The sequence below is a fragment of the Leptosomus discolor genome, chromosome 10 (genome assembly GCF_034619465.1).
Source record: "Leptosomus discolor isolate bLepDis1 chromosome 10, bLepDis1.hap2, whole genome shotgun sequence".
Lineage (NCBI taxonomy): Eukaryota > Metazoa > Chordata > Aves > Leptosomiformes > Leptosomidae > Leptosomus > Leptosomus discolor.
In genome coordinates, this window is record NC_141400.1 from 2,830,273 (window position 1) to 2,845,741 (window position 15,469).

The 15,469-nt window shown below is 40.2% G+C and overlaps 1 protein-coding gene across 2 annotated transcripts in view; it reads left to right on the forward strand.

The window, feature by feature from the left end:
- Positions 1-15,469, forward strand: part of FBXW11 (F-box and WD repeat domain containing 11) — a 74,662-nt gene that overhangs the window by 7,216 nt on the left and 51,977 nt on the right. The window contains exon 2 of one of the 2 annotated variants that reach the window (XM_086471244.1): positions 10,301-10,402. In XM_086471244.1, coding sequence (XP_086327370.1) covers positions 10,301-10,402 — 102 coding nt within the window. Of the gene's footprint in view, positions 1-1,939; positions 2,001-10,300; positions 10,403-15,469 lie in introns of those variants that run through there. The other variant, XM_086471245.1, reaches the window with a different exon arrangement.

Below are 15,469 nucleotides of genomic sequence, written 5' to 3' on the forward strand. Positions count from 1 at the left end.
AAGCTACAAGATTTTGTTTTGTTCGTTGACTTAGGGGAGAAACGTAACTATATTAAGTGTTAGGAGCTGTGGGACTGCATTCTGAGTTTCATGCTGCGGAGTTCTTGAATATGGAGTTTTGTTACAAAAGCAGCTGTGACGTTTTGCTTCCCTTGCCTCTTTGTGAGGCGTATGTTTGCATGTCAGGATGCCTCGCACACTGATACCTTTTTCAAATCTTCTGTCCTTTTTAGTGTCACCAATTTAAGGATTTCAGACAAAAATACATACAGCTTTTTGAAAGTCTGCACTCAGAATCTGTTTGCAAAATTTAAGTTACAATTACAGCTTGTATTTGATAGAGAATCTTTTAGGCAATTCTAGTTGGGCAGCAAAGGACTAACCAGGGAAACTTGATATTCAGGCTGTCTCCATCACGCCAGTACTTCTCGAGACAAAAATCAGACCTGTGCTCTAACACTTGCAAATACTTTTAAGGAATGCCTTCATGGTGAAGTGCCTCTCCTTCCAACACCCTGCTGGCGCTGTTGTGACTTAGCAAATCAGTACATTTATATAATTCTGATAGCTGGCTTCTTACTGAGCTATATTGTACTCTTAAAATTCTGAGTCATATGCCTTGACATCTTTTCACTTTACTTGGCAGCCTTAAAAATCGTAGATTGGACACAGTGTCAGGCTCACAGTGGTGCTTTGTCCTTGAAATGTCGCCATGTAGCTGACTATGGCTTTACCAGTGGGAGAAAAGCAGAGAATCGCCCCACGATGAAGATGCTTCTTTCTTTGGGTAGCTCTGGGCAGTCAGGGACGTGACTGGCCTCATCGAGACAGTTTCTTGGCGCAGCTATGAACAGCGGCAGTTTCTCCCACCCTTCTCCGAGCTGCTGGTGCTTGGAGATGTGGGGCGCGGTTGTGGAGGCTGAAGAATGCTTAGTTCAGTTTTCTGGAGGGGCTGGCGAGAAGGGCAGAGGCTGAGAGGCAGCATTGGCACATTCTTCTGTGGATGTTGCAGCATTATGTTTTAGAAAATGTTGCTGTTGCTTCTGGCTGCTGTTAGGGGCAATTTGTAGGCCGTATCTCAAGCTTTGTGAAGATCTGACTGGGAGGCGTACAGTCTGGTCTCTCTAGGACACGCTTTGTTATACACGTAGAACGGGCTTTCTGCAGACTCCATCTTCTCTTGGGTGTTATTCTTAAAGCTGCTGTGAATTGGTCACTTGGAGTATATGCGTGCTGCTGCAAGTACTGGATGAAGGCCTTTTATCATCTTGCTCAGCAAGAGATGACTTTGTCTTGCCTCGGGAGTCGCATGCCCTGGCTTACTCTCTTCTATTCTAGATTGCTTTCCGGAGACACAGCGATACTGAAAATGTACTGAATTCTGTGCTGTCATTCAGATCAGAAGTGTCTTAAAGATTCCATCTTTGTTCTGCAGATACGTAAGGCGAGTCAGATCGTTTTGAGTCTGGAAGCAGGAAATAATCATTGCAGTAGAATGCTTTAGATGAGGAGAACTGTACTGGACCGTCTTGAAAGCCTGTGTATTGCCGTTCTGGCAGTTCATGGAGCAGGCTTGTGAGGTGTAAGCTGGCGGTTGAAGCTTTAGCATTTGCCTCGTTATTTGCGTTGCGGTTTCTTCTCATCTTTCTTAATCTTGGCAACATGAGCTGTAGCCCCAAAACACTTGGTGTGCATTGGGCGATTCAGGGCAGGGGAAAGAGCGATTTCTTGTCCGTAAATCCGTTTCTTTGTCTTAGATCCACCAATCCGATGACCCCACTAACGTAGCCGTTACCGGACTGGTAAGGTGCCTAGGCTGCCTTGTCTCCCTAACAGCGTTAGGAGTACATAATTGGGATTTCGTTCAAGGAAGAAGTAGGTACACCAAGCTGAAGATGATTGGCTGCTCTCTTTTAACAGACAAGTCTGAGAAGGAAAACCCATTCGAATCCCCTTTCATTCTGGATTGGTGGATCTGAAGCCCAGAAACAAAGTTTCAGGTAAGAAGTCACCCTGTACTATATCTCACTGCTTCTGCTTAGATGAGTTTGTCCGCAAATTCAGTATCTTGCTTTAACTGCTTAATGTCCCTGAAGTGTTAGAACACACCAAGTTAGCTGCTGAGCTTAGAGTAAGAAAGGGCATATTCAGTAAATACACATGCAATTTATTAGGAAATTGCAAATCTACTGTGAAAAACAGACCTAGGAACATAAGGTAAACTTTCCTTCTGCAGAGCTGGAAAGCTTTATCTAGAGGTATGGGGGCACTAAGCAAATGGCTTACAGATCCTGCTTCTGAAAGAAAGCAGCCTTACCTGTGACTTCGCTGAACTTCTCAGCTGAGTTCAGGAAAGTAACAGCTGTCTGCTCTGATTCCTAGCCCAGTCCTCTGATGAGTGCATCAGAAATTTAGTGAACTTGTCCAGTTGTTTGTGGTACAAATTCTATCCTGCTGAAGTGCCGTTTGAAATTCTGTTGTGGGCAGCACTTGGGGTCGGCCTTTTAAATCCTTGGTGAGATTTCCACATAAAGTTCTGTTCCTAGTTGTTTCCAGCTGAGCCAGTTGTAAGGCACGGTTTTCGAGGGGAGCTTCAAAGTTATAGCGGGTTTATTTCAGAGTAGGGGAGCGTGGTTCTGTGTTGAGGTACATTCATCGGAGGTTTTTGAGATGGCTGTAAAAGGCTGCAAGATGTTATCTCAGAGACAAATTTGGAAGGTATTTGTGCGCATTAGGAAGGAAAACCTGGCTGACAGGAAAATGAAGTTACGTGAGTGCACCTCTCCTAATGCCCAGCTTTACTGTAAGTTAGTGCTTCAGTGAACTTGGCAACTTACTTCTAAAGTTAGTACGAAGCAGTATGCCTCAATTCCTTTTGATATTAATAGCAATAACACTAAGCCGCTTGAGTGTTCTTTTTTTTGTAGACTGCTATTAAAGTGAATGTTAAGGCCTCAATATTTAATCTACTGTAGAAGACACTCTTGTAGGTGCTGTTGATCTCGTGTCTTGTTTTAGCTCTCTGTTTTGCTGGCGTGGTGTTTTGTGCAAAAATTGTACGTGAATTTGATGAATACATATATAATGAATTATTTGTGCACAGGGTACTCTTGCTTCCTGGTTTGATTTTTTTGAGCACTTGAATTTTATTTGGTTAGGGTGGAGAAGTCTTGGGTGTGCTCTTTTAGTATAATTCTTTAAAAAAAACTCTGGGGGAAAATTGAATGGAAATACTCGTTAACCTTAGTCTGACACATTTCTTGCAGTCTCGTCTAATATCAGATTGAATTTGTCCCCCACACGAATCAGGCTCACCTTGGAGTTAACACTGCAAAATAGCATCTTCCCGTGGAATATTTGCTGTTCAGGGTGTGCCTTTTTCTGAAATGAGAGAATGGGGAGGCAGAAGTGAACTTGGCATATTTAATGGTGAAAACTGAAAAGAGGAAATAATTTAAAATACACTGAGATGGGGAGAAAGAGGAAGCGTAAATGTGTACTCCTGCTGATTAAGATCCCTGATGTTATGCTATTTAATATTGCTTAACTTCTTGAAACCTGAAACAGTTGTATCAAAGGCAGGAGTAAATCTTAAGTTGAACTCGAGTGCAAGTATGTGCAGGTTGCAGGCTTAGTTCTTGCTCAGGTTTTGAATCTTGCATTTCAGAAAGGAACATGCAAGTCAGCTGTCAAAAGGCTGCAGAACTATTCCTCTGCAGCGTTTGATGGACAAGCCCCGAATGTGAAGCTAGTGTTTTGTTGTGCGCTGAGCCCAGACTTCATGTGCTTTTGAACTCGTCAAGTTAAAGTGCACGCTGCCTTGTCTGTACTAGATTTTTAGATGGGGTGAATATAACTTTTGGATTGTGTTAGGCCTCATCCTTAAACACTTAGTACAGAAAAGAGTCCAAGACACCTTTTAACATCTTAGACAAGTTTCAGCCACATTTTAAGTGTTTAAGTTACTCAAAGTTTCTACGATTTCCACTGGCAGTCCTAGCGCTCTTTTTGGTTTCTATTTTATTCCCCAGTTATGATTGACTATGAGCGGGTGTGCTGCTGTGTCTAGATGTCTGTAACACGTCTGCTGCTGCTGTGTAAGAGCATAGGAAAGCCGTTTTTCTTTTGAAATGGCCTTTTTTATGTAACACAGGATATGTTAATGCGGAAAGGAATATCGCGCTTTGGGAGTTTTGAATGGGGGAATTGGGAGATGTACGTACATGAAGGAAGCAAGAGTTAATCCAAATACTGTCCATTTTGGAAAACTTAGATGATTTCAGTTAACATTCAGAGTGACTTAGGTAAACGTATTAGGATTTTCTTCCTAGTCGTTCGTATCTTCCTGAAAACGAGCTGCTGCATCTCATGAGTCTTATCCTGATGAATAAATTATAATGGAGTACAATTGTTGTTATATTCAAAGAAAGCATTTAATCTTTTCTCTACTGAACCCGTATTCCTTTTGTAGCATTCGTTTTGTTGTAGCAAACGCATACTTTGATCTTCAGGAGCAGAGTGGGACTGCATTATCGATCACCCTTCTGTGAATTCATTGTCCTGTCTAGAAGAACGGTGTGGTAATGAGGAGAATTTATCTGATAAATTATTTTCCCTTTGTCTTGCTTTCAATTTCCCGATTCCTCACTTAGTATTTTTCCCCAAATGCAAGATGCTTACGTGCAGATCTTGAATGGCTATTGGAAGGTTGTAACATTGAGCAATTTTTATTTTGAGTGGCAATCATTTGACTGATTTTTCTAATGGAAGTGAGACTCGGTGTGCTGTTGGTTACCTATTTTTTTTAGAATGATCTGATAATGATAAAGGAGTAATCAAAAGCATTTCACCAGTTAAAATGGGTTTGCTACTCTGTGGATGCTTGTTTTTGAGAAATTCACTTTTGCATTTGTGGTTCGTCAAAGGATGGAAAATGCAAGAGTAAATTACATCTAAGAGAAATTTGTGACCTGAGAACGTAGCCGTTCCTAAATCGGAGCGCAACACTTGAATGCGTATGTAGAACGCTGTGGATTTTGGAAAGGTGTTGTACGAATGATGCTCAAACAGCCTTCCAAGTGAGACACTCGAGACTGACTGTGAGATTGCATTTCGGATGTGGAAAAGGTCGTGATGTGATGGCACCGATTCCAACAGACTTGTATGGCGCATGTGAATACACTGCATCTCTCAAGGGACAACTTGGTTTTGAAATGAGACTGGGAAGAGTACAAAGTGCTACTGTTGGTCTGACATAAATTGCTTCTTTGTTTTCAAGTACCTCAGCAAAGATATTAAATGTTGTACCAAAATGTGCAGCACAGTGAATGTGTTACCGTGCCAAGCCAGGCTGTCACTTGTGGAACACGCGCATTTGTGTGACATGCATGCCCCCACACTTAGTTCTGATTAAGTATTCACACTTCGGAGTGTACTTTGACATTTTTACTTTTCCACCTTCTGCAAATATTCGGACTACTCTTTCCAATATCTGGTTGGTTCAACACTGTTCTGCTTGTCACTGTTTTGAATGAATCACTTAAGGTAAAAACACCAGGTAAGATCTGGATGACATCCCAGCTAGCAAAAGGGGATGGAGTTTGCGGAGTAGTTTGCTGGGTAGTTGGCAACTGTTCCCTGCTGAGTGTAAAATAATACTGAAGGCCTTTGAAGAATATTACTGCTTTGTATCTTTGTCCTGCCTTATTGTGGTTAATGCTGATTTTTGAGAAATTAAGATCTGAGCTGGCTATTAAATTTGACTTAGGACCATATAGCTTTCATAAATGGTTATACTGTCTTTTAACTCTTAAGTTTGCTTTTCAGAATATCCCTCTTTTTAGCAGTAAACCAGGGCTACTGGGGGATGTGCCTGTCATTGCCAGCCATAGAGAGGGGTTTAAGTAACAGCAGTTACCCGTGAATTTATCACTATTAAGTGCTAGTGGAAATAAAGAAGTATCAGTTGTGTTGGTCCAGGCCTAAGTCAACGTAAACTACACAGTGGATTACCACTGTTGAATGGCATTCGAGCTTCTTACAGCTAAAAACTTGAAGAGAATTCAGAACGAAGGTTGAAGTTTTTTGGTTGTACCTTTTTTTTGCCAGTCCAAATCTTTATTTGTAGGCCTGTGGACATCCAGAACTTGAAGTAATCTCGCTGAGGAGCTGGTTTGTTCTCACAGAAAGCTGGGAAGAGCATTTCGGACTTCAGGATTCGTAAACTTGAATGATGTGTTAGGTTGCTATGTTCAGTTTCGTATTATAATAAACTGTGTAAGAAAAAAGTTGTTGCGGAAGGAGGGAATTAATATAATTAGTCATGCTCCTTGAAAAAAATGGAGTAAATTAGCTCCTTCATTTGATTTACTGTATTTTTCTTTGAAATTCCAAAATGCCTTTCCTTGTCAATCTTTTTTTATACCCTTGTCTAGAAACCGATTTTCAAAAGCAAGGATATTTTTGCCTTAACAGAATTTTCCAAACTGTAAATATAGCAATAAATTCTGATCCCTTAAATTATCTTGTATAAATAAAATGAATGCAGCGAAAAATTGAGGTCATAATTTTAATACATTATAAAACTCCCAGCAATAAGGCTTGGTTATGTAAATGCTGTCATTCTTAATTATGACGTTGCAATAGTTCCATCCCTGGATATCACAGGTGTATTAGTTCCATGAAGAGCACAGGCTATCGTCTGTATTCATTTCTTGAGCAATTTAGTGGGCTTTATAGGATAAATGGGAGATTTTTTTAGGGGTAAGAAAGTGTGAGGATTTCTTTGTGACATAACTCTTGGTTTCCACTGCACTGAAATGAAAGATTCCTGGATGTTTTACAGTGCTTTAACAAAATGGCCGTGCTGTGTGCCTGTGAGAGGTCTAAAGTGAAGAAAAACTCCGGATTGTTCAGGGGCTGATAGTTATTTTTTCTTTTTTTTTCTTTGTGCCTCTATCCTAAAAGTTACCACCTACAAAGCTGATTTATTGGAAGAACACTGCTGCGTGCTCTACTATTAATATAAGAAGTTCTTGCATCTGACCTTTAAAGACATGGAAGCATATTCCTTTTTTACTGGTACTGCTGAGATGTTGCAGTTTTAAATGTAAACGCAGGCATTTGCACAGTTTTTTTTTAAATTTGAGATTTAAAATTGAAACCTAAATCTTGAAATGTAATTCCTGAGGCTGGACCAAAGCAGTTCTTTGTGTATAGAATTAAAGTCAATCATATAGTAATAAAATTCATATATTAAGCTTTCCAAACATAAGGCATCTAAAAGATCAGAATGAGGGTTTCTCTATTTGTCTTTATTCTTTCAGCATCATTCACTCCTTGCCAGGAAGCTGTAAAGCCCCTCTTTCATCTGCTTGCTCCTCCCCTGCAAGCAGGGCGTTCAGATGAACACACAGCTATCTTAATGTGAGTCGTTTAAAACTCCGCATTGCAAATTAGTTTGTTCCTTAAAATTTGAGTTTTGGTTGGCCTTATCCTAGGCTGTCTGGTTCTGTTGTCCGCCGGTGGGCTTGTCACTGGTTTGTATGTGCATTTAATATTATGCCTGTTGGCCAGTGTCATTGTCCCTTTCCCAAACTTTATTAATTAGTGCTAGATCTCCCTGGGACCCTGGCAAAAGGCAACTGGAAAGTGAAGGCATAAGTTCAGGCTCTCGTTACGCAAAAATTAAATCTTTAGTACACTATTGCGCTCTTATTTATGACAGTTCCTGGGCAAGCAGGGTCAAGAAGTAACGTGTCGCCCAAATATTTGCACATTCCTGTTTTAGTGTCAAGTAGAATGCGGTATTTAGTTTGTAGTATTGCGCAATATGGTTGCTACAGCTGAGTGTCCAGTGATTTTTATAAATCCTCTTATTCAGGGTTACATAATACTGTGGAAAGGTTTTTTGTGTGGCTTATACTTGGCATGGGAACGGCCTCTGTGTCTAATGTACTTTGAATTAAATTAAAAAATGGTTCTCAAGTTACCCATATTTCTCTTAAGTTCTTAAAATTTAGCTTATTTACATAGAGTAGTTCCTAAAAGAAAACACAGTCTAGCAACCTAAACTAGTGATTTTTAGCTTATAATTTGTGGACTCCTGGTAGGTGTAGATCGATTATATGCACAGTTTTGTACACCTTCTCTGAAAATCTTGGGAGAAGTTTGTTGTGGTTCTCAGTCAATGACTTTAACTAAGTGATGTGAGCAGAATGAAAGTTTTTACTGGGCCTGTATGTCTAAAAATGCAAGAATTTGGTTAGACTTTAATAAATACCTGCAGCGATGCACTGGATTTTGATGGTTCAGTGTTGTGGAAACACCATTCAGGTATTGTGCCAAATAAGACTAAATAATGAAACAGATTAGAAAGGAAGTTTCTTGAATTATCTATGCTTGTTTTGAAGCAGAGCTGTAAATGGTCTATGCAAGATCCTGCAGCTTCAATATTACGATCAGTGGGCTTGAACAGAACACCCTGTCTTTCTTTAAAAATACAAAAATCCTTTTTTTTGATGTCTTATTGAAACTAAGGTAGTTTCCATCATGTCACTGGTTGACTACCTTAGAACAATTCTGGAAACTAAATTTCAAGTGTTTGTGTGAGGACACATCAAAGTAAAATATTGCAAAGTAACTATAAGTGTCAGGGATTAATTGCTTCATAGCGAAATGAAAAGTCACATTTCTCTAAACTTTAAATAAGAAACTTTTAGTAATATCCAAGTGTGATTAATTTTGATATTGAAGGGAGAATAATACAATATAGCATAAACATGTTTGTTTTTACCTCTGTACGTAAGATATATACACCCACTCATGACATGACAAGTGCATAGTACAGAACATCCGTACGGAATTGCAGTTCCCTGCTGGATAAGAGGAGAGAGAATTCCAGTGTGGTTTGGTGCTGCTAAGGTCATTCTTCTCCTGGTTTTGCTTCAATTTCTCTCCTTAGTACAGAGATGAAAATACTGGGCTTTCTTTTCTTTTATTCCTAAACAACAACAAAAAAGTTTTTAATGTCTTGAGTTGCTCTGAGCTCCCTCCTTCCCCTCATTACTGGCGCACAAACCGCTTTCCCTGAGTCTTCACCTCCGGTTACTCTGCTTTCAACTTTGATCTGTGTGGGATTTTTCTTTTAAAGATTTGGTGTTTGTTGTAACTAAATTTGAAGCCTGTGTGAAAAATACTGAAAGCAAAGTCTGTGCCAAATTTAGAGTTGGGTTTGTGCACTGCTTGGTAGCGAGGAATTGAATCCTTTTCCCTAACTTTATCTGTTGTTTGTATGTACTATTCTGTGCTTAAAAGGAACGGTGCAATAATGTCATGGAGCTGTAAAAGGTTTGGGGAGTCTTGTCTGCATCGAATTTCTTCAGCTTCAGGAAAGAAACAAAGAGGATTTCCAGACTTTTCCTAACTTCTAGTGTCAGCAATGGAGTCTAGAGTCTGGTAGTTAAGCTTGGTTCTTCCTGGCTTGGGTGGTGGTATGAGCAATAAATGTAGTTAGGGTATAATTTGGCTGTAGGATACCCTCAACTGACAATACAAACCCATTTCCCCCATAACCCATTTAATGAGGATACCGTGTAGCTTGACTAAGCTGAACTTGGCCTTGCAATTTGGGCTTAGCTAGGTGGTGTTCCCCTCTAAGAAATCCTTACGTTTTTTGGTTGTCAGTGTCCTGGTACATAGACTGTAACCTCAGAAGTTAATGTTGGCTTTGCTGTTGGAATAAATAAGCACAAATGGTTTGAGAAAATTGAGGCGGTGCGGGGTGCCAAACCTTAATTACCGAAGCTCCTCCAGGTTGTGTCCTAAAGCCTTGCCACCCTAATGAAAAGCTCCTGCCCTTCTCTTCCCCAAGGGTGACTGCAAAGGTAAAAACCTCGCGAGCAATTACGGCCAGGCCAGTTTGCTGAGTGAGGCATCTTCCCCCGTTGCAGCAGGACTTCTTTTGTGGTAGCAATGTGTGGATGCATTGCGGAACTGATGGACCCAAGCTGTAACAGCGCTGATACTACTGGTAGTAAGTTAAAATATTCAGCTGGGCACTAAAGCCAAGCAGTTGCAAATGAGGAAAATCAGCTCGTTACCCTTGATAGGACAGAGGGATGGCTTATGTTCTGAAAAGGATCTTCAGTCGTTATTTTACTCTTGGCCGCTAACCTTGTGATTAATGTAGAAATAACATAGATAAGTACCCACGTTAACATACTAATGAGTTGCCTGCCTTGAGTGATTTGTTGTGGCATCTAACTGCTTCTTCTCTTCCTTCCTTTTTGTCACCCTGCAGTGTTCTGTGCCAAGGTCTTTGTGGCTAGGCTGCTCCAACCTGGTAGAGAGCATGTGCGCACTGAGATGCCTGCAGAGCATGCCCAGTGTCAGATGTCTCCAGGTGCCTTTCTTCTTTCTTGTTGTAAATGTTATGCGTATGCTGTTGAACATTTGTTAAAACTCTCAGGACTCTGTTTAATCAAATTGTTAAGTCTGCTAAATGTTTTTTGTGCATCCTTTTCTGAAATCGTCTACTTAACTGCATTGCAGGAGTGAATCTTAAGAGGGCTTTCTGTACAGTAGGCTCTCGCGGGGGGTGGTGAGCTTTTGTGTGTTATTGCCTGTTTACTGAAGTTGTGATATAAGTAGCATAGTTGTGCATGTTGCCTGCTACGTTTTGCTTTCTCATTTAATTTAAAAAAATAACATAATGAGCTTTGCCATTTCTCTTAAATTGCAATGAACTGACTAGCCTGTAATATTTATGTGATTTAAATTAGAAAGGATAAGCTTTTTATTTTCTATTAAGTGTGATCCTGGTTATAGCCTTACATTACAGTCGCTGCGCATGTTTGAATGCGGGATAGTTAGCATGGAGTCCTGGAGCTCTTTGGGTTACTCTGTTAACTTAGCTGCTTAAGTTTTAAAGAACGAGGGATGGGGGACTTTCTCTGTGTAGAAGACCACTAAATCTCAAGTTCTCTGTTGTTTTTCTTCTAGTAAGGTGTTGAAGCTGAGCCTGTGTAATTTATAGACGGGGGAATTGCTGCTGTTTCTTCATTGGTTTGGGAGGGATTGAAAATGGTAAAAAGGGAGATTTTGCTACCAGTTAATAATTCTGAACTCCCAGGATATTTACCTTGGAAAGAAAATGCAGAACATGTATAGTAACTGTGTGGCACTTCCTAACGAGTTTCTGAATGGAACATTTTTAGCAGAACATAACTATTATTGAATATTAGTATCTTTTATAACATAATAGAGTTGTTCAGTGGTTCGTTTTTTTTTTCTGCGTACAAAACGAATACTTAAAAGAAATTGCTGTTCTGAATGAAAACTTAAACAAATTGGGTTTTGTTTGCAGTCAGCCCATTTGAGTTCAAATGCTGGGTAGCAGGAATGTCTTGCCTTAGAGAGTAAGCATTTATTTCAAACCCTCTTCACTTGCCTACAAAACGTGGCCACTTGAGCTCCAGAAAATTTTGAGTTTCAGAATTAAAAATTTCTTCCAAATTTCTGTTGAAATACAAATGTGTTTTTCTGTTTAAATGCTTTACATTTCCAATTTTGAAATGCTATTCAAAAGGGGGAAGTACCCATGACAGATAAACGTGTAGATGGAGAATACCATTTTATAGAAATTGGCACTACCTCATAGCCAAGTAATGGTTATAGTAGATGCTTATAGTCGTGACAGGGCAGTGTCTGTCTTGGGAATATTTCCAAGCTAGTTCTAATATAAGATCTCCCTGCTCCCTTTCCCTGATACTCAGCATTCACCCACTCGCTGGAAAAGTAAAATAAAAGTATTTTCACTGGGAATTCTGAATTTTTTTTTTCTCCTGGGGCTGAACTTGTCAGTGGCCAAAGAGCATCTCAGGGTTTTTCAGCATAGTTGTTTTGAAGATGGTTAGTGACGTTGGGAGTAGGTTGGATGGAGACTCATGGGATGGGCCAGTAATCATTTGTGGTGGTGAGGGATGTGACAGTGAGCTTGAAACAACGGCTGCTTTGCTGGCAGGAGCTGTTCCTGGGCGCACACCTGGGGTTGCAAGCCTACACTTTCTTGCTTGGTTTTTTTACCTCCTCTCTACCTGAATTATGCCCAATACCTTTTGAATTATCCTCAACTGTATTTAACACTTTGAGAACTATTTCAAGGTAGGAGCAGTTTTGCTGTTAGTGACTGTCTTTTAAATGGTAGGTGTAGATCTTTGTTTCATGGACTACAAGCCCTGGGGAGGGCTGGCTGCTGGACCCCCACACCGTGCATTTCGGAAAGGCTGGTCAGGCTGGGGGCTCCTTCAGCAGCTCAGGTTCCCTACTGCAGGCAAGGCGTGCATTTCTGCAGATACCTGGTTTGGGAGTTGCAAGGACTCCTTAATGATGAATCTGAGAACTTTCTGACTGCCCCAAGTTTCTTACAAATCGGCTCTTTGGGAATTTCTCGTCAGTTGGCACATCACGGCAAATGAACTGTTTTTTTCCCCAACTGAATTCTTTTATTAAAACAATGTTACAAATGGAAAAATCTGTATAGTCAATTGAAATAATAGTAAAACTATTTATTATGAACACTTTTTTTCCTTCTTGTTACAGTATCTGTCAGTAGGTACACGGTAGTTAACTGTAAATTGAACAGGTGAAAGCTCAGACCAGGCTGGGCGATCGATTAATTGGTGCAGAATACATTGTATTACAGACTACTGTTGGTAATATTAGTTATAGGATAAAATACAAACGAGTTTGTTCATGGTTGTACTGCTTTATACACAAGATTTTTGGAAACCTGTTATCAAACAGATATGGTGTCATATAATTAAAAACCATAGCTAGTGCAGCTGTTACGTCAGGATTGTCACTGAAAAATTTCTCAAATCTGTGTTGTTCTAAGGGATTGTTACAGATCTGTCAGCTTTCATGAAAACCAAGTCTGAAGTACAGTTAATTAGTGTAGGCTTTTTGCTCCAGGTGCCTGTAGGAATTTAGCAATCCCAGAACTATTTTAAACTATGTAGTGATAACAGCTAACAGGGTTAACAAATTTTAGTAATAAAGTACATCACTGCAAGGACAAGGGCATTGTTCAAGCTGGTGGGATTGCTTTGGAGCTGTCAGGAGCTTGATATGTGAAAAGAAACTGATTTTGTGTATGCGGCCTCTTTGCACTTCAGGAGTTACTGAGGAGGGATTTCACCAGGGTGTTCGGCCCCTCCGCGTGTTCCAGGGATTGTGCTTTTTCTGCTGGCTGCACCCTCCTGATGGGTGGTTTGGAGAATAGGAGGAATAACTGTCCTAAGCAGATACTTGCTTGGGAAGGTGTAGAGAGTGCTTTGTTGACTGAAATTTTGTTCCAAAATAAAGGCTTTTTTTAAAAAAGTCCGATTTTTGTAGAACTGCAGCCACGAGCAAGACATTTTGAATCTTTTAGAAGCATCTGTGGGAGATATTTAAAAAAAAAAAAGGTTCTTCTTTCAGGCCTGTGACTTGGTGATGTCCAAAGGAGGACCTGGAAGTGAAAGTGGCACAGCTGCTTTTCCCTGCTTTTTTGTTTTTGGTACCATGACTTGCACTTTGTTGTTTCCTGGACTATCAGCCCGCATGTAGAAACAGACAGGGCATGTGTACCAGGAGAGCTTTGTTCTGCAGCACACGTTCAGTTAGCATAATGATGATTAATAGGAACTTTAAGAAGGAAATAGAGAAGCCCTTCAGCGATTCACAGAAGTTATGTGGGAGTTGTGCCTGTTTTCTGTGTGTGTAGAGTAAGTAGTGAGTGGACAGAAAGAGGGGAAAGAACCCCTAATCTTAAATCTGGAGCCTTGTAGAATTTTTTCAGGAAGCTCTTACTTGCTCTTAGTGCTTTTTCAAACATTGGGGCTTCAAGGGTAATCTACAGAAAGTCTAAAAGAAGAAAGCAGAGATTAGGTTTACTCTTGCCTTTCCGTAATGTTGTTAGCAATCATAAAACCGAACTAGACTCTTCGAAAATCAAGCTGTAGCATTTAAGCAATGATCCTCTGGTGCCAGTGGATTGGAGGCAGTGTTCCAATTCTCCACAATTAGTCTGGTTCTGTGCTTTTTCTCACACAGTAAAATACCTTCATAGTTCTTGTAGGCTACTGGAGAAATAACTTTCAGCATTCTGTGAGCTGTTAGTGAACAGAGGAGAGAGAGAGGGAGATAATTCATCAGAAAAGTATTTATTCCTGTTGTAGTACTTGAAGTTTGCTCTCATCTACTCTGATTTTCAGCATAATTAATATTATTTGGAAATAAAGTCCTTGACAGGTGTTATCACTTGTTGTATTGAAAAACATATATGAAATGCCAGTTCATAATACTTGAAACTACTATAGATTCTGATGCCTTATTTTTAACTACTTAATTACCTTTAATAATGTTTTTGTATCAAGGAGTTCACCATTATGAACACACTTGGATTCAAATAGCTACTGTTTTCATCCTCTTTGATACAGATTAAAAGCATACTGGTCTCTCATTTAGGTGTTTAGAGGAACTGGTTCTGTTACCAGTTGCGTAATGCAACCACGTGGATACATCACCTTCCATAGCTTCATTCTTGTGATGCGTTGCGGAGGTTTTGAACGTATTTTGTCACTGTGATTTGGGAAATAGCTCCAACAGCGCTGTCACGCAAAGAGAAACGTCCGGTGTTCTTAGTTCTGTAAGTAAACACCTCCAGTGCGGATTGAAGACTAATCATTAAGTCAACAGAAGATAAGTACTCCAACATTGCTTTGAAATATTGCATAATGTAGGTTGTGACGAAATAATGCTTGGGGAATAAATTATTAGATAGACGTAATGAAATTAACCTAGTAACCAAATACTGCTCGACCAACTCTTTCTTCCTTGTTTGGTTACACATTTCCTTGACTTTTTTTTTGAAGAGAACATTGTATGTCTCTTCTACAACTCTGCTTAGTTTTTTTCTTGCTTATTTAGCTGCCGCCCCCCCCCCCCCACGTTGGGTTTTTTCTACACCTTACCTTTTCCCTAAAATTTTCAGCTTAATTATCTGCAGTGACCTGCTCTTCCTTTTGCATTCACGCATTGGGTTTGTAGCTTGGAAGCTTTAACAGAACACTGAATCACTGCAGGAACAATAACCTCATCACTTCTAGAGCTTCCAGTGGGAGAAGTCTCGTTCCTCCAGAGGCCAGATCTTGCAACTCCTGTAGTGACTTTCTCAGGCTTGAAGCTACCTGGACTCCCAGCCTGTTCGCCGGGTGGTCCGTAGGCTTGTGACAGTGCGCTTCGTTTTACCTGCCCTTTATCCTTGACTTCTGTGCAATGGGATGTCTGGCTCTATAGCTTTTCCTTGATCTGCATTTTCATTCTTACGCCACATGCCCTGGAGATGGACAAGCAGTCGGAAGGTGACATTGACTTAGTTCTTGCCAGTCTCATTCCTGCTTATAGATTGAGACGGGAGTGTATTGAT